The sequence below is a fragment of the Pygoscelis adeliae genome, unplaced genomic scaffold (assembly GCF_000699105.1).
Source record: "Pygoscelis adeliae isolate BGI_AS28 unplaced genomic scaffold, ASM69910v1 Scaffold93, whole genome shotgun sequence".
Taxonomy (NCBI): domain Eukaryota; kingdom Metazoa; phylum Chordata; class Aves; order Sphenisciformes; family Spheniscidae; genus Pygoscelis; species Pygoscelis adeliae.
In genome coordinates, this window is record NW_008824469.1 from 295,595 (window position 1) to 314,812 (window position 19,218).

The 19,218-nt window shown below is 38.4% G+C and overlaps 1 protein-coding gene across 1 annotated transcript in view; it reads left to right on the forward strand.

The window, feature by feature from the left end:
- The window catches only part of SBNO1 (strawberry notch homolog 1 (Drosophila)), a 26,195-nt gene that overhangs the window by 152 nt on the left and 6,825 nt on the right, over positions 1–19,218 (forward strand). Inside the window, exons 2-20 of the mRNA XM_009321170.1 lie at positions 645–782; positions 2,578–2,887; positions 5,022–5,122; positions 6,300–6,396; positions 7,527–7,687; positions 8,707–8,840; positions 8,987–9,077; positions 10,033–10,194; positions 10,757–10,892; positions 10,968–11,073; positions 12,328–12,481; positions 13,682–13,864; positions 14,079–14,176; positions 14,862–15,013; positions 15,596–15,793; positions 16,091–16,261; positions 16,351–16,520; positions 17,426–17,557; positions 18,802–18,937. Coding sequence (XP_009319445.1) covers positions 645–782; positions 2,578–2,887; positions 5,022–5,122; positions 6,300–6,396; positions 7,527–7,687; positions 8,707–8,840; positions 8,987–9,077; positions 10,033–10,194; positions 10,757–10,892; positions 10,968–11,073; positions 12,328–12,481; positions 13,682–13,864; positions 14,079–14,176; positions 14,862–15,013; positions 15,596–15,793; positions 16,091–16,261; positions 16,351–16,520; positions 17,426–17,557; positions 18,802–18,937 — 2,830 coding nt within the window. The remainder of the gene's footprint in view (positions 1–644; positions 783–2,577; positions 2,888–5,021; positions 5,123–6,299; positions 6,397–7,526; positions 7,688–8,706; positions 8,841–8,986; positions 9,078–10,032; positions 10,195–10,756; positions 10,893–10,967; positions 11,074–12,327; positions 12,482–13,681; positions 13,865–14,078; positions 14,177–14,861; positions 15,014–15,595; positions 15,794–16,090; positions 16,262–16,350; positions 16,521–17,425; positions 17,558–18,801; positions 18,938–19,218) is intronic.

Consider the following 19,218-nt stretch of genomic DNA (forward strand, 5'->3'; position numbering starts at 1 on the left):
ACAAGAACATAGTTGTTTGCTAGAGGACATAAGAGCTTGTACTTGATGTATTGTGGAGGGGGGTGTGGTGTCCATAGCACATGGTTGTTAAAGAATGTGGAGTTTTCATACATTTCTTGCTTCACAGTATTGAGATTAGAAAATGACTTGCTAATTAACTTTAAACTTTTATACAGAAAAGCAATCTGAAATACACTATTGAGGTCAGTATAAACATGAATATACTTAACTTCTGGACATTAAATGGGGGCGTGCTGTCATGTATCCATGGAGAACTCTAATATCACTGAAGTCTAGCTGCTCTCCTATAAAATGTGCAAGAAGTGTACTATCGTATGGTGTCTAAGCTCCATGACAGTATTCAATCTGCAAGAACATAACCGTTTCAGAGATGGTTATGTTGCATTTCAGAGACTGGGAACAGTAGTGTGTTGGAACAGTGACATCACAAAACTAATTACATTTTCTCCACAGTTAACTAACAAGGTGTTGTATGTTTAACTTCTTTGAATGTGAAACCAACCACTTGATGATCTTTATTTTCAGTGAAACCTTTGTTGATGAGCACAGTTAAGGACTTCCCCATTAACTTCCATTTTGTGGGCGGATATTTAGTCTTAAGGTTTTTTCCCTGCTGATGTGAGTGTTTCCTGATGCTTACTTTCTTTCCTCTGCAGTCAGTGCCACTTAGTGCGTTAGAACTAGGCTTGGAGACTGAGGCCACAGCTGCTGTGAAACAAGAACCGGAGACTGTATCGACTCCAGCCTTATTAAATGTTCGGGTAAGAACTGGTACTTCAGGATTTTGTATGTGTGTATGTGGTGGGTTAATCTTGGCTGGACACCAGGTGCCCACCAAGCCGCTCTATCACTCCCCCTCCTCAGCTGGATGGGGGGAGAAAAAAAAATAGGACGAAAGGGTCGTGGGTCGAGATAAGGACAGGGAGATCAGCAATTACTGTCACAGGCAAAACAGACTCAACTTGGGGAAATTAATTTAATTTATTGCCAGTTAACAAGGGAGTAGGATAATGAGAAATAAGAACAAATCTAAAAACACCTTCCTCTCACCCCTCCCTTCTTCCTGGGCTCAACTTCACTCCCAGCATCATCACACGTTGTCTCTGCTGCTCCTTCCTCCCCGCGCTCTTCTGCTGCTCCAGCAGCTCCTTCACTTTTCCAACCTGGGTCCTCCCTGTGGGCTGCAGTTCTTCACAAACCACGCCAGCATGGGCCCTTTCCACGGGGTGCAGTTCTTCAGAAACAGACTGCTCCAGCATGGGTCCCCCGCATGGCCACAGGTCCTGCCAGAAAACCTGTTCCAGTGTGGGCTCCTCTCATCGGGTCAGTGTCCTTTGGGCACATCCACCTGCTCCAGCACGGGGTCCTCCATGGGCTGCAGGTGGATATCTACTCCACCGTGGACCTCCATGGGCTGCAGGGGGACAGCCTGCTTCACCACGGGCTGCAGAGGAGTCTTTGCTTCAGCGCCTGGAGCACCTCCTCCCCCTCCTTCCTCACTGACCTTGGTGTCTGCAGAGTTGTTTTTCTCACATACTCTCACTCATCTCTCCCAGTTGCCGATTGTGCAGCAGTTTTTACCCGTTCTTAAATATGTTATCACGGAGGCGCTACCAACATCGCTGATTGGCTTAGCCTTGGGCAGTGGTGGGTCCATCTTGTAGCTGGGTGGAACTGGCTGTATCGGAAGTGGGGGAGGCTTCTGGCGTCTTCTCACAGAAGCCACCCCTGTAGCCCGCCCGCTACCAAAACCTTGCCGTGTAAACCCAATACAGTATATTAGTAAAATGTAACAAAAGAGGTGGGACTGTAAAATGCCAGTTGGCCATCGTCTCAGTTCTCCTTGTACTAAGACTGCGAAAGCTTAGCTTACCCATGGGTTGATACGATTTCTATGACAAGGAACACAAAGGAGGACAAAGCAGTATGCTGAAAAAAATTTGAGGTGTCCCATGTGCCTTTTACCTCTCCTGCATGCAAATTCTGGGGATAGGGAGGTTGTGTAAACTTGTTTCCTGCACCTGAACTGTGTAGCACCTTTTCTAGCTGCAGATAATTCTGAGCACCATAGTCTGGTGGTTGCATCTGAAATCAGAATATAAAAAGCAGATGTACAGGAAGGTGGATGTAGTGCAGTGTGTCTGAAAAAGGCTGCACATATACTTTAAGTAACCCAAGCTACTTACTCTGACAATTGTGCAGCTAGTTTATGTATTGGAAATTCTCTTCAGCTCAGGGTTCCTGTACCTGTAGTGGTCATGTTTTGTGTCTGGGTGATGAATCCTTCATCCTATTTTTTTATTTCCTTTCCCTTACCTTAAAATCTAAAAATACCATTCAAAAATACGTACGGCAATATATATTGATAAATAGGCACTTCTTGCTGAGACTGTTGCACCACAAGATAATTAGCATCTTCAGCACGTTATGTGAAGACATTTCTTATTACAAGAGTCTTTTAGAAACTGGTGACTCCTAGATGCTCTAGATGAAAGGCTAATAAAGTCTGCTTTTTCTCACTGTCTTCTGAAAATTTCCCTGGTTCTTTGTTGCTAGCAACCACCATCCACCACAACCTTTGTGCTGAATCAAATAAATCAGCTTCCAACTTTGGGGACTACAATAGTGATGACAAAAACAACACCTGTTACAACTACGAGGCAGACTATCACTGTAGCAAAAATCATTCAGACCAGCACAACTACTCGACCCTCGGTTGCAGCACCAGCAGTACGCAATGCCTTGACCACTACACCTTCGAAGGACCAGATTCAGCTGAAAGATCTGCTAAAGAATAACAGTCTTAATGAACTTATGAAATTGAAGCCACCTCCTAATATTGCCCAACCAGTAGCAACAGCAGCAAGTGAGTTTTCTTCTTTCTTCATAATTGTTTTAGACAAATAGTGAAATAATATAATATTAAGATCTTTGCACATCTTGTATTTTCATTGATTAGTAAGAATATCGCAGTAAAATGAAATGGTCCAGAAAACCTGATAAATTCTATTCTAACTTTAATAGTGTTAGAATTCAGGGTGAAGTAATACAAAACAGGCTTTTTAAAAAAAAAAAATCAAAGCTTTTGATTTACTGCAAGGAATGAGGAAAACGACATTTTAGAGTGCAGCTGGCAAATTGGTAAAATTAATTCATGAACATTACTGAAGTTAATTTAGCATCTTACTTGAGTCTACATCAGTTTCTCTTCTGCTGTATATTTGCTGTGGAACAATGACAAATGAGTACTTTTTGGCATCTTGCAAACTAGATTTGTAGTACATGCTAGTACTCCTATGATAGGGTGTTTCTGTAAAGTGTCTCCTAGGAAAGAGCATCTCTGTCCCTGTATGTTTTGTGGGAAGCATCAGATCTATTGTGTTTAAAAACTTAAGTCCTAAAAACTTGCTGTTTGTTTCCATGTTACTTCTGAAATGTGTTAACTTAAATGCCACACGTATTTTGTTACCATGCTCCAAATCTTCATTTTGTGAGTCCTTTCATAATCTTTTCTTGAATGTTATTTCTGATACGTGGACAGCTTACGTGGTCAGCTCAATGTACGGGAAGAGCTGCATGTGTGTGTATTTTTATGATGTGATTCTTTCAAGTTATTCTGGTTTTAGCATGGGGTTAAGATCAGACTAGTTGAGTTTGAAGATACCTCTATTGCTGCTTTTTCTGAAGGGTAATGCAGCCTTTTTCTGGATTACAATATTTTTATTGTCTCTGAAATAAGATTTACTGATTTTTATGGGCGGGGTTGGAAGTAACCTATTTTTTCATATGCGGATAGTGTGCACAATAAATGAAGCTGTCAGGACTGAAACAAAAAGAAGAATGTGCCTCCTTGTTTCATTGCTTTCTGTTACGGAGTGGTTGACGAAAATTGAAGTTGACACCACTGAAGTTGGGATGGGGGGTAAAGGAGTGAAGAGCAGCAGGGGGAGAAGGTTTTCTAGGACTGACTTATCCCCTTTGTGCTAAATGAAAACACACAAGCACATAAGTAATAGGTAACATCAATACACAATAGCTGTTGTAGTGGCACAGCTGCAGAAAACAGTTGAATCTGTAGCTTCTGTATTAAGTAAAAAGGAGACATGCAACGTCTAGAACTGCATTTCTAATCTTATTTGTGTGCTTGTGTTTCTGGATCCTTCTTCGTGCTTATAAAAAAAAGTGACAAATACTTGTAGAAAATTCAAGGGCAGAGAAGCTCTTGGAAGGAAGCATGGTCTTTTATAATTCAGGCAGCAGGAGTTCTGGATTGGAAAATATTAAAAAGTTGAATTATGCAGGCTCTTTGAGGAAAACTTTACTTGTGCAATTGTCTTAAATTTAGCATAAATGCCCTAAAAACCAACTGTTACATGCATTGACCGTCAACATGATGGAAGCTTGACAGCTGCTTTCAATGTTTTACATCTATCCTTGTGTAAATTTTTTTAGTTCTGTACTGAAACCTATTGCCAGTTGCTTCCAAATGTGGCTGAGGACACAAAAGTTAATAAATTGTCCTCTTAAGGGATCTTGTTAAGACTTTAAACAATTGAGTCCAAAGTGTTGACTTTTTGTTTTACAGAAATAATCGTAGTTTCTCCTAAGGTGGTAAATGCCACCAGACCAGGTAAGTTCATTTCTGTTGAAACACTGGGCTTTCTGGTTTGTTAAACTTCAAAGGCTCACAAGATGGAGTATTTCTAAAGATGATATACAGACTTGGTGAAGGTCCAAAATACTTTTTTTTAAATACTGAACGTAATACACAACTGTGTCAGATGTGGTGGTATTGCATGGGAAGTTTCTTCAGTCAAAGAAATAACAGGATTTAATTCCTTGCTCAGACTTCTTAATTTAGACAAAAGTATTGTGTTGTTGAAGCATCAGTGTGCTACTGGACATCTTAAACTTCTCTTCCAGCTCATTAATAGAGAAGGTTGTTAATTTGAGTCCATGTTTGGAGGGAATTCCTGTAAAACACAACTTTTCTTTTGTAGCCGATCTAAGCAATGGTGCAGTGAAGAAGGAGGCTTCCACAAAAGAGGTAGCAAGAATATGGATAAATGATATTAAAATGAGAAGTTTTTCACCTACTATGGTAAGTAGTACAAATGGTTAATTTGCCAAATGAATGTATATTTTATCTGCCTCAGCCACCTGTGACTAGTTTCAGTAGTTATTCATATATGCCTTTTGTGTGGTAGAATTATCGAGGGCATCTGTTTGTTCAAAAGGTTAGTTTCTCCACTAGATGAATACTTGGTTAGATGACTAAAACTAACAGCTGTGCAGAGCAAACTACCTGTATAGTAAATGACAATTTCAAGAAATTACTGTCCTTAACGGAACCTCGTTGTATGGACAAAGAAGGGTGTGCTCCAATTAAAGCTGATAAGCATATCACTTGCTCTGTGTTTTAAGACATTTCTTTTAAAGTATCCCCATTTGTATAACTAGCAACTAGGAAACTGGAAGACTTTCTCTAGCACGGCTGACCTTCTGGGCGGTTTGATTTAAGATGTAAATTGAGTATCGTTCCATTTTCTAAATGTAGTAAAAATACATTCTGATGCGGTAAACACTTGAGTTTCAGCATCTTCACTGATAGCCAGAATCAGGCTAAAGTTTGTGATGAACAGTGCTCCTTAGTGACTGGCATACAGAAGGATTTTCAGATTACTTTTTTATATTAAACAATGAATTAGTAATTGTGGAAGACTTTTGATTTGTTATCTAGCGAGTACTTTAAAAATATTCATATATTTACATTGATCAAGATCACAGTAAACAATGGGTAACTGTCAGGTTTCAGAGAATACTGGATAGAACTGTGACCATTATAAACTATTCCCCTAAGTTCTAAAAATCACGTAATGAATGTGAAACTGCAGGAGATTTTATGGGAGTACTTGAAAGTTAGGTTTTGGCTGTTAACTAGCTGTTGTGTTTACAAGGCAGTTTTCTTTAAGTCCTGGTTTGGATTTAAAATGCTGTAAGAAGTGTTTCTTTTTTAATTCTGCGTATGTGAGTTTGCAGTACTTGAATGTCTTTGCAAAGCAGAGGAAGTTCCCTGACTTTGTGTCTTCAAAGGGTTGTTCAGAGTGTAAGAAATCTACATTTCCGTTTGTAGTTTCCCTGCTCCTCACTGGTTCATCTAGGTCATGTGAAAACATTCGAGTGCAAGTTTGTGCTCATTTCATTTCTCATGTTAATTTCCAGGACATAGAGTATTAACAATGTGCTGTGTGACTACTGCAGGTATTTCTCTATTGCAGAAAGTGCCAGCAGTAAAAGAAGAGGAAGAACCTGAGGAAGAAGATGAGGAAGAAATGGGCCATGCAGAAACTTACGCTGAGTATATGCCAATAAAATGTACGACCTAAAGTTTTGTTATGTCAAAAGGCTGAAATGTTTTGAGAGCTAATTTGTTATTTACTCTTCTGTAGTTACTAAAACCAAAAAACCTGCTAGGTTACTCTCTGAATCAAGTAAAAAGGACCTGAATTTGTGGTGGGTTTTCCTAGGAAATCTTTCTCTTCTATAGCGCTTAGTTTTGGAAGGTACGCAGATTTTTTTTCTAATAGAAAAGGAATTCTTTAGTGTATCTTTGAGCAGTACTTGTTTCAGAAATGAGATTGATGAACCAGGATCAGTCTTTTTTTACCTGTGTTAAGATGCTTTGTGCCTCAGCAGAGGAAATTTTGTAAAGGGATTAAGTGGTCAATGCTACACTTAAGAATCTAGTTTGAGTCTTTTGGTGTGAAATTACCCTAAGCACATTCTCCCTGCATTGTTCCTGACTGACTTAGAGCTGTTTTGTTTTTGGTTTTGGTTGTGTTTTTTAAAAGTGAGTCTTTCACTACTGTTAATTGCTATCTCCTCTTTTTTCTCCTTTCTCTTTGTTGTAGTCAGTGACAAAAAGCTGTTACCTTGTTTCCTAGGTACATTGCTGATGTGCTGTAAAAGCAAGGCAAAAAATTTTGCGTGGAGTTTGTAGCTAAATGGTTAATTTTTATTGTCACGGAGATCTGTCGGCAATTAAACCACGTCTGTTCTAAATCTTTTCTCTCATATTGCTTAAAAACAGCACTATATAAATAGTGAGAAGAATTTTGCTTTTGTGATTCTGGCATCTTGAGGCTGCCTCTGGCCTTTGGGAACGCAAGGTTCAGACTAGTTTTTCTCAAACGTGTTTACACAAATGCTTTAATTTTTTATGAACGGAATTTTATCTAATTCCATAAAAATTGGGGGAAGGTGGTGAGAAGAGAAACACAGTTAAAACTGCAGTTACATAAATTCAGGTTAATGTATTCCTTTATGTGATGCAGTTTGTTTAACACTTGATGTACTGTTGCAATGGAACATAGTTGTTGTTGAGTTCAGCCTTTACAATGGACAATTGTAACTTAATTTTGGTAAATATAAAACCTATGCTGCAGCAACAGAACTCTGTATTATGTTTTCATCTTCTCCCTTCTTCCCCCTCCCTTTTCAACCAGTAAAAATTGGTCTACGTCATCCTGATCCCGTAGTGGAAACCAGCTCATTATCCAGTGTGACTCCTCCTGATGTGTGGTACCAGACATCAATATCGGAAGAAACAATTGATAGTGGCTGGTTGTCAGCTTTGCAACTTGAAGCAATCACTTACGCAGCCCAGGTATGCTAGACATTAGTACAGCTTAAAAGCTAACGTAGAATTTAAGAAGAAAAATACTATCTGACAAGTGCAGCTATGTCAGTTTTACAAGGAGGTAAAATATTAAGAGCTTAAAGGTTTGAGTTGCATTAGAAGGTGGCAGGTGAGCTTCAGTTCAGATAAATGTGAGGTAATACACCTAGGAAAAGCTTTGTCTAAACTGCTTCCATGATGCTGATCTCAAGCTGTCTTAAAACTCAGGAAGGACGTCTTAGTCATTGTCTTTATTTCTCTGAAATAACTTGCTGCAGTAGCAGCAGGCTAAGAAAGCCAACACTGTTTGGCATCGTTGGGAAGGGTACAGAGAACAAGACTAGGTGTTATTTTGCTGCTGTATTAAACGTCAGTGGGCCCACATCAGATGTTGTGCATGCAGCTCCCAGCGTGTCAGGGAGGAAGGTAGTGAAGTTAGAGGACAACTAAAACAGTCACGGGAGGGAAGAAGTTGCCTCTTGAAAAGAGACTAACAAGGCTGAGATGCCTCAGGCTGGAGAGGAGAAAAATGGAGGGTAATGAAATGAAGGTTTACGTAATCAAGAAGGCAGTGGAATCCTACAAAACAAGAACAAAGCAGAACTTGGTGAAACTTGATAGGAGGTTGGTTTAAAATGGATAGAAGAATACTTCTTTACACAGGCAGTGGATGTCTGGATCTTGCTGCCACAAAAGTCTGTAGAGGTGCGTATCAGTGGGTTAATAAAAGCAGCCGGTCTGGTAGTAAGTACTAAAAGAATTAGATATGTACAGCAATTTTACAGCAATTCTAGGTGCTGAGGGAAGAAGGGGGAGAATGGATCATGTAAAGCAGGTAGGCTCACGTGCTCTCCCTAAAAAATCCCTTTTCCTGCTATCGGGAGGCTGCTTGGCTGGGTGGACCACTGGTCTCATCCAGCAGGATGTTTCTTACGTTTGCTCATCTCTGACAATTCAGTGATGTGTTCTGGAGAACAGGTACGAGTTTTTTGTTCTTTCTCCTACAGCAACATGAAACATTCCTGCCCAATGGAGACAGAGCTGGATTCTTGATAGGTGATGGTGCTGGCGTAGGAAAAGGAAGGACCATAGCTGGAATAATCTATGAAAATTACTTGTTAGGCAGAAAAAGAGCAGTCTGGTAAGTGTGTCAGAATTTGTTAGAGCAGTCACTGTAGTGACTGTAGTACTTAAATTCTGCGTAATCTGTCTTTGAACAAACGTTCTAGCAACTGCTTCTTGAACTTCTGCTGTAACTTACAGAATATATGCTTTTTATATCTTCAGGTTTAGCGTGTCAAATGATCTGAAATACGATGCTGAAAGAGATTTGAGAGATATTGGAGCAAAAAACATATTGGTTCATTCATTAAACAAGGTGTGGAAACTTTTTACTATGTACAGTTGAGGCAAAACTTTAGGTACGCTTGTGTGACAAGTTGTGCATGTTGACTGTTTTAAGAGCAAGAATGTACTAATTTCAATAAATTTGCTGTCTCGGTCTTGTTTGACAGGCCTTAATCTTATGAAGAACCGCACAGTCCTTTAAGTTAATAATGTAAATAGGCCCCTTGTAGGATTAAGTCTTAGTATGCGATTTTTTTTTTTTAAACATTACTCTTCAAGCCACTACTGGCACTTATTAGTAGAGTATTTTCTAAAAGTTGAAATATTCTTTAAATCTTTTAGACTTTGTAGCATTTGAATTTTTCCCTTTCTATCTCCCAGCGCACATTTTATATGTAATACATTTTGTATGTAATGCTTGAATAATAGACTTCCTCAGTAATTTAATAAAGCAGCAGTAGCATGTGCAGTTATCTTTGCAGACTGGGCCTCTGCTCAGGATTAGCCACTTGGTAAATTGTGAAGTGTGATTGCTGGTTGAAATCACTGAAGTTAAAGTTTGTTTTAAGTTAGCGTTGTTGCTTTGTGAGGTCTTAATTTCTAAAATACAGCAAAGCTTTAGAAACTGTCATTTGTGGTAGCAGCTGTAAATACACTTGACTTGTTAGCTCTAAGGGATGCATTGAAACTAAAATATTAATTGTATTTAAGTTAAGGAAACCATGTAGTCAAAGAAGGTGGCTGTTAATCTTTTGAGGCCTCTGACCTAGCCTTCCTTAAGTATGTATGTAAGGAAGGCCCTGTATGACCCCTTAACCACATTACCGTATGCCAGCTGTGCCCTAGTCGTGACGTAGGGATACAGGTGGTTCAAAGTGTACCCACCTTAAGGTTAAGACCCCCAGCGTGCCTTAATCATATGGTAGGTGGGTTTGAGGAGGGATCTCTTTTTAATAATTTCTGTAACTTTTATCTTTTTATTGCAGTTCAAGTATGGGAAAATTTCTTCCAAACACAATGGAAGCGTGAAGAAAGGTGTCATCTTTGCTACCTATTCTTCTCTTATTGGTGAAAGTCAGTCTGGTGGTAAATACAAAACCAGATTAAAGCAGCTTCTTCACTGGTGTGGTGAAGACTTTGATGGAGTTGTATCCTTTATCTGGAGTTCAGCTGATTGTAACCAAATTGCTATTTAAGCTGACATCTTTAAAGACAATCTTGTATTTTTATTTGTCGGTATTTTTAGGTATTGTTCTTTATTCGTGACAGTAATCGCTTGCGTGCATGTTCTGACATTAGACTTGAAGTTTTACAGACTTCATACTTGTCTGTATGTTGTTGCCATCATATTGTTGCCACACAACTCTGGTACAAGAGTGAAGCTTCTGCTTTTTCTATAATGAATACATAAAATTAAAATATGTTTTAAGAACCTTAAGTTTACACTGAAATTTTTACCAGTTACTCAAAAAAATTTTTAAAGAATTATCAACAGCATTTTAAAGAACTCAAGTGTTGGTAATTGTGCTCTTAAATACTTACTAGCGAAATATTTTTCCTGAAGTTTTTAGTGAAAAAATGACTAGTGTCTTTTTCAGTTTACAATTTACTGCTGCCCCCTATTGTAATTAGCAGATTTTCTTGTCTTCTGTTTTAGCTCTCCATTCTAAAAATAAGTGGGACAAAGTTTTTTCCTTAATTATGGGTCAGATTGTATTTGATGAGTGTCATAAAGCTAAGAATCTGTGTCCTGTTGGTTCATCAAAACCAACAAAAACAGGTCTGGCGGTATTGGAACTTCAAAATAAACTTCCAAAAGCCAGGGTTGTTTATGCTAGTGCCACAGGTATGTACTACTTGGTTTGCATTAAATGTGTCTGTGTTTTTACTGGCATTGGTACAGAGTGTGTTCTTCTCCTAGGTGCATCTGAGCCAAGAAATATGGCATATATGAACCGTCTTGGAATATGGGGTGAAGGAACTCCATTTAGGGAATTCAGTGACTTTATTCAGGCTGTTGAAAGAAGGTAATATTTTGGAGAGCTATAGCAAGAATGCACATGGTTGTGGCTGACTGTGCTTTCTAGTTCCTTTGTCTTCACTCACTCAGTCCTCTGCAAACTCGTCCTGTCACACTAAGAACTTTCTGACTCTACTTTCTAAATCTAGCAGAAATGTAATCCATCTCATGTGGTAAAAAATGGGAAGTTTCCCTTGCTCACAGAAATTTTTGAGAGCTTTAGAAGCTTCCTGGGAAAATAGCCCTCTTAAAATGTGGGTGTTATGAAAGGAAAATATTTTGCTGCTTATCATGAAAACACACTATGTACTGAGTATGCTCAGTATAGTTGATGTCTCACTATATGCAAAGCCCTCTAATGTTTGTGCATTCAGCTTAGGCGGTTTAACAGGAAGAAGTCTTGTTCTTGTGCTTTCTGGCATAAGAACCCAGTTCAGAAGAACTGCGTGCTGTTGCAAGGTACTTATATTTCAGAACTTACTAAAAAAACTAAATGTGAGAGGTCAGTGGAAGATGCAACTGCTACATTCTTTGGTAGGTGAGCATCTTAATTGTGTTTTGCCCACTTAAAAAGAATTTTGAACACTTCAGAGTACTACAGTAGGGCTTAGTATGCATCTTCTTGCATACCATCTACATGATGCATGATTTTCTAGACTCTGCAAGTGTAGTCTCCGCTTTATTACTGAGTACATATCAATTGAGCAATAATGAAATTACAGGCCCAAGCTTGTGAGTAGGTTAGCTTTGCAGTTGACTTCTGTGCTCTCAAGGTATTGCTAAAAGTGTTGCTGTTGAAAAAAACTTAAGTTACCTACTAATTTAATTATTTTCATATCAGCATAAATCTGAATAGCTTAATACAGTTTGTATTCATTATTTTAAATCTTCAGTGGAGTTTATAAAATTGCAATGCAAGATTTTGTTATATGTTTGGATCAACTTCACTATCCAGTTACAGTTTGTAAGGTACTGTCTCCTAATGCATGCTAGGTCACTTGGGAAAAAGTAACTATTTGAGCGTTTATACCTCTTGGGATACACTTAATACTCACGAGGCAATGATACAGTTTTATGTGAAGGCTAAATTTCAAGACCCCCTGATTCGATGTGTTTAACGAAACAGTACTAATGATTTTGAAAACATATTCCTTCACATTTGTAAGCATGCTATTTTCTTCTAAAGTACTTGAGGGTTTTTTTTAACAAATCCTTGCTCTTGAAAATTCTAATATTGACTTAATTTGTTCCTTTATTTTAGAGGTGTTGGTGCCATGGAAATAGTTGCTATGGATATGAAGCTGAGAGGAATGTACATAGCAAGACAGTTGAGTTTTTCAGGTGTAACTTTCAAAATTGATGAAGTTCTGCTTTCACAGGAATATGTTAAAATGTACAATAAATCTGTGAAACTGGTAAGAACGCCTTTTTAAATTTGCTTTCTGTATTGAGTTCTGAGAGGTTGAAGTTACTTGGTTTAAACTTGAATGCTTCTGAAATAGCCTGTTGAGAGATAGGAATGGCATCTTCTTGTCTCAATGTAGTATAAAGATTTCTCCATTTAAGACTTGGCAGAAGCTGTTAATTCTTGTTCTGAGTCATAAAAGCTGCGGTTTTGGGTGCATCTTCCAGTATCTGCCAGATCCACTTGCCTGAGATAAAGCTGTTCACCTGTTGGTCATATTCTTGTGCTCCAGTCCTCCCCCTTTAGGCAACTGAGCTGAGAACAAGCTGCAGAACATTAGACAGGCTGCATGCACTTCTTCACTGGAGCGGTATGGTGGAGTGGTGCTTGTAGTTAAACAGTGAAGGGTGGTAGTTTTAATCACATGGCAGATCAAATCAAACACATTGAAGTTGTGGTTCCCTTTAATGTTTTCCTTTATTCACCCGCTGGTTATCTTTTTCATGTTCTTAATTGTTTTGTCCATACGCTAAGCTGAGTGTCTTTTTTTCTGAGTGTACATTCTGCTTGTACATTACCACTGCTGTATTAGATAAAAATAATTACTCCTTGGACATAGATTAAAATGAGCAGGGTCTTTACCTGCTTAAGAGGTGCTTAAGGATGACTCGTTATTCATGTTGTATAGCTACAATAATTAAAATTTATCTTTGACAGGTGTATAACATCAACTTTAAAACAGCACTTTACTTCATGAATGTTGTTTAAAAGAATCACTAAACTTGGGTCCAAAGCTTACTTTACTTAGTCTGGAAACAATTGGTATAACAAAACGTTGTAGAAACGAAGGCAGTGGGGTTTTTCTCTCCTTGGGATCTTGCTTTGTACTTAACTATAGGCAGTGCTCTTTGCTTTTTTTAACCTGACTCTATTAATGGAGAAACTAGATAATTAGAAAATACTGTGTATGGTTGCATTGGTAGTAATGTAAATGTATCTGCTTTCCATTATGAGAGTAATTCTCTTCTGAATTTACTAAGCCATAGTTATTTTCTTTCTTTGTGAGCTTGCTTTGATGTATTAAGAGTTTCCTTGACCTGCAGAGTCCCATAGTACTGTAACTGTAAACTTCTCTTCTGTCTTTATTTGGATATTAAACAATGTAGCCTTGAAATGTGACATGTAAAACAATTAACATTTTCTTCTTCAGTGGGTCAGTGCTAGAGAGAGGTTTCAACAAGCAGCTGATCTTATCGATGCAGAACAACGAATGAAAAAGTCTATGTGGGGTCAGTTTTGGTCAGCCCATCAGAGGTTTTTCAAGTACCTTTGCATAGCATCTAAAGTGAAGAGGGTGGTGCAGCTAGCTCGAGAAGAAATCAAGAATGGGAAAGTAAGTTGATCAGGACCTATTTTTAAATCCTTTGTTAAATGTAAAGCTAATAGATTATTTTTTTTGTTTAGAACACAAATATTTTCAGACATAGTAGTAGCATGCTTTTGTACTTTATGGTATTGAAGCTATTTAATGAGCAGAAATTCAGGCAAAAATAAACTTACAAGTCAGTCTTCTTAGTGACAATGCCTTGTATTCATTTGTCCCTTAGTGTGTTGTTATTGGCCTGCAGTCAACAGGAGAAGCAAGAACATTAGAAGCTTTGGAGGAAGGTGGTGGTGAACTGAATGACTTTGTTTCTACAGCAAAGTAAGATTGAAGTTTGTTAGAACTGTCCTTTACAAAACTAACCTTAGTCCAGCTTAGTGTGTGTAGTAATTTGTCCTTTCGTGTGTAAAACATGCATCACTGTACAGAAGGCTGGGTATCCTTTAGTACCAATGTTCTTTACTTAAGCTGCCTGTACGTAAAATCTGATGGTATTGCTGAAGTGAACCAGTGGTTAGTTCCTGGTTCTACCGGCACTCTGTGAAATGTTTTCAGGTGTCAACAGCTGGTACTGTTCTGCTCCAGTGGGGAGGAGGGGAAGACTTGCCAAGTGTACACTGCATTTATACCAAAGCAAGTTGCAATCATCGCTTCCCTCTTCTATCAGATGAGCCAGATCCAATCCTGAGACTACCTTGCTGAAGATCTTAATTTATTAAGTTAATCTGTCATTTAAACTTTGAGCAATAAGAAAATGGCAGGAGCAGTACCACTTGATACCAAAAAAAAATTTCAGAAGTTATAAGTAACAGCGCTGTAAAGTAAATGTCTTGCTTTTAAGAAGGTGACAAATACAGTAATATGGGTGATAATTATACCGAGTGCTTGCGTAATAGCGTTCACAGGGAATAATTCTTCAGAAGAGTCAAGCAAGCTGTTAAAATGTTACAGGTTTCTACTTTAAATAAATGCAAATTCGACTGAAGAACCCTTTTTTCTTAAACAGAGGAGTATTCCAGTCTCTTATTGAAAAGCACTTTCCAGCTCCTGACAGGAAGAAGTTGTTTAGCTTGTTGGGAATTGATTTGACCGCTCAAAGTAATAACAATTCACCCAGAGACAGCCCTTGCAAGGAGAACAAAATAAAGAAACGGAAAGGTAATGCTTAAGTTCTTACACTAATGCCATAGTGAAATGGCAATTTTAGAGCTGCCTAAGAGTGAACTCTGGAAAAAATATCAGAATGTAAATATCAGTACAGTCATTCGTGAAAGAGCATGTATTACAAGTCTAAGACTTCTGTTAGAAATTTTGATTAATAGATTTTAAAACTGCTGCTGAAGCAATATAACCTGTAAATTCTGGTTACTACTTTGCTCAAAATTGGGTTGATCTAGTATAGGATCGTATCCCAAAACGCCTTGCACATGTCAGACCACTTCCTGATACAGTCAAGCAAATAATTGCTTTCTTCTTGAGGCTCAGTAAAGAGAAGCCTAATACCACGCTTCTTCCCAAACTGATAATGATTCTTACCAAAAAGTAGGTGATCATAACAAAAACTGGGGAGAGAGGTCTTACTTAAAACTTAGATTAGATTCTTTTAAACACTTATTTTTTTAGAAGTTGAATATTTTTCTAGTTTGCACGCAGTGGTGGTAAAACAAACCTCAAAAGGTAGACTACAAGATCTAAACTAACTTTTTTTTTCTGGGGTGATGGTAATTCACCTGGAATTAGGTGAAGAAATAAGCAGAGAAGCCAAAAAAGCTCGCAAAACAGGTGGCCTTGCAGGTAGCAGCTCTGATGAGAGTGAAAGTGAGTCTGATGCTTCAGACAATGAAGAAAGTGACAATGAGAGCTCCAGGTTTTTGAGTTCTGGAGATGATGATGACTTCAACCCATTCAGAGATGAATCCAGTGAAGATGATGAAGATGGTAAGACGGTTTAAGTGTTCTATCAAGCAAGTATCTGTACGTGCAGATAGTAAGCGTAAAGTCTTTCCTAACCATTTCAGTGAGCCAAAAATAAGAGTGTGTGATAAGCATGTAGTTTAATGAGACTGGAATTAGTACTAGAGTGTTGATTTGCATCTTCTTTTAAGTCAGTTTTACACACTGGAGTTCAGACTTTTGTAAGTCACCTTTTGTAATGAGAGCGTAGTTTTTTAAAGGAAAGGATGGCTTTTTATTAAATGCTTGAAACTTTTTGAAAATAACTTTATTTAACTTTAGATCCCTGGTTAATTAGAAAAGAGCATAAAAAAAATAAAGACAAGAAAAAGAAGAAAAGTATAGACCCAGATTCTATTCAAAGTGCCTTACTAGCTTCTGGTCTCGGATCAAAACGACCTAGCTGTTTTACTTCCACTGTTGGTACCACCACTTCTAGTACCAACACGTCAGGTAAGAATAAGTTTCTTTGGTGTTAATTCACTTTCTTAGCAATGAGGCAGTGAAATTCTAAATCTTAAAGAGTCTCTCTTAAATTTCAGCAAACAGTAACACAAACAGCAGCTTTGTAACAAGTCAGGATGCTGTTGAAAGGGCCCAGCAAATGAAAAAAGAACTGCTTGATAAACTGGAAAAGCTGGCTGAAGATCTTCCACCTAATACACTGGATGAGCTTATAGATGAACTGGGTGGCCCTGAAAATGTTGCAGAGGTAGGCTGGTGTTCATGTTAAGAGAAAAATGATGTTTTTTTTTCTACTGCAGCCATACATTATCTGGCTGCAGTAAGTCGGTGTTGTTGTTCTTCAAGGTTGCATGTGACCTAAGTATCTATTAAAGAGAACTTGTTTAGCAGTTTTAAACAGTAATCTCACAGGGATAAGGGTATAGGTTACTTTCACTGGATGCCTCTGAATTAAAAAGAAACTTGAGGATTATATGAGAATAGAGAGAAGGGCTCTGAATGGGTAAGTAGGTTACTTCTGAGACTGATTAGTTTCTTGTTGGGTAAATCATACTAGTAGTTTCTCTTTTGCTTTATAGTGGTACATTTCTGTAGCTGTAGTCAGTTTGAAGCTGGTGTATATAAAACAGAAAGCAGCTTTAGTTCATCTTCCTAGGCAATGAAGATTAAGAACCTGTATAATAAAACTGCGTTAGTGAAAAGCCTGACGAATTATTATCTCTTCTTCTCAATAACTTTAGAAACAAGTCTTTAGTTAAAGCTACCCGTCTCTATCAAGTAGAAACATCATTGCGATTTAAAAGACCCTATTAAAATCAGTGACAGTCTCAGCTGTCATTTCGGTTTATATTTTCTTAGTACTCTTGGTAAATCCCTTATGGACAGTACTACAATACTACGTCATTTCTACATAGATGCGCTTTGTTATGTTTTTGATTCCCTGAGTTACCCTAAATAAGTGTTCCACATAGCCAATAATGGCATCAACCAAAAAATAATCCGGTTCTCTAATGTAGTTTTGCACTTGAAGTAAATTGCTGAATCTATTTTAAGGTTGGAGTATGAATAAATAGCAGCATTGCTTGAAGTTTTTGGTCATGTAATAACTTTGGTATTGCTATAATGAGCTTGTATTCCCTTTTATTTTTAAAGATGACAGGCCGCAAAGGGAGAGTTGTAAGCAATGATGATGGCAGCATATCTTATGAGTCAAGATCTGAACTTGATGTGCCCGTTGAAATTCTGAACATCACGGAAAAGCAGAGGTTCATGGATGGAGATAAGGTAGTCCTTAAAGAGATACAATTCAGAAAAACTTGCCAGGTGCCATAGTAACATTGATTAAGTTATTCAAGTTGTGGCTCTACCACTACCCCACAGTGACTTTTTAGGTACTGTAAGTACTAGTTAGAAAGCATTTTCTATTCACTGCTGTGTGTTTTGTTTTTTCAAACCAGTATGTTCAGTAGTCCAGTCTAATATGTGGCTGCAGCATGCTTTAAAGGTCAGGCTGTACTTTGGGTGGCCACAAAGGCCTGTGCTGAAGAGGTGTGTACACACGTGCCAAACTGAAAGCTAGCACCTCTGAGCTGGTCTCGTCAAACAGTGTGTGTTTAAAAGGCAGATAAACCCTCCACATCTTTGCGATTCCTTTACCTGGATTACCGTGTACCTCTGCTTCCAAGAGGAAATAATGAAATTGAGAAATGGGGAAAACCGGTGACTGACTTGGTATGAGAGGGAGAAAAAACTTCAGTGAGGGGCTGAAGGGAAAAGGTGGAGGTGGTTTACCTTAACGAGCACTGAGAAGTAATGCTGGGAGGAGTGATAGCTTTTGTCCTTTGCGTTGCACTCTGAAAGAAAACACTGACTGTAATAATAGTAGAACTGAAGCTGATAAAAGGAGGGGGGAAAAAAATACTTCTGTGGTTCATTTGGGACATGCCACCACAAGAGGGCAAATCGAGTAAATGTAGTTGTTGTGTGGAACTTGTATGGTCTGTTGTTACTCTTGAGGGTAAATACTCATGTTCCTGTAAGTGACTCGCACACAGTCAAAACACATTCTTTCAAGGCAAATGCATTCAGATACTACAATGGTCGTATCCCCTTCCTTATACAGCATTAGCAGCAACTTTGTGTCTTCTCTGTTGGTTGCTATCAGAGCAAGTCTCCCTGTGTCCCTTCACTTTTTTCTTTCTGGAGGGCAGGCCAACATCAGAGAAACCTGCCCTTTGGAATGGCAAAACTGCAACATACCGCCTTTCTTCATTTGCACAGAAATGTGTTGCTGAAAAGAAAAGTGAAAACCACTCCTTTCACTTAAAAAAAACATTAGTGTTTCTAAGTCTGATAGAGAACCATACTTTTTCTCCCCTCCCCGCCTTGTGATAGGAAGACCAAATAAGAGTGAAACCATTCCAGACCAGTGTTACTCGTAATTGTAAAATTAAACTTTTTTAGAAACTGAAAACTGAAGCTTAGTCTTGGATTTATTGCTTAACTAACAACTCCTTTCTTAATAAAAGAACATTGCCATAATCTCGGAGGCTGCCAGCTCTGGTATATCATTGCAAGCAGACCGCAGAGCTAAGAATCAGAGACGGAGAGTTCACATGACTCTGGAGTTGCCGTGGAGCGCCGATAGAGCAATACAGCAGTTTGGTAAATAACTTTTTTGTACCCTTCCCCTAGCATACTTGGTAATGCTAACTGAGTTTACTGCTAATTCATGGGAAGTAAGATTGACTAGGCAACCTCTTAAGGACCCTTCCGCTCTCCTTTACCTGTGGACAGAATCAGCTTTATCTATAGTCATAGCTAATAGTCTTGAAAGCTTTCAAAGAAACCGAGCAAACAAACTTAGACTGCAGCTTAGGGGTTTTTTTTTGTGTATCGAAGTGTCTTTATGAAAGTTGCCACAACTCTAGAGTGTTTGTGTACTA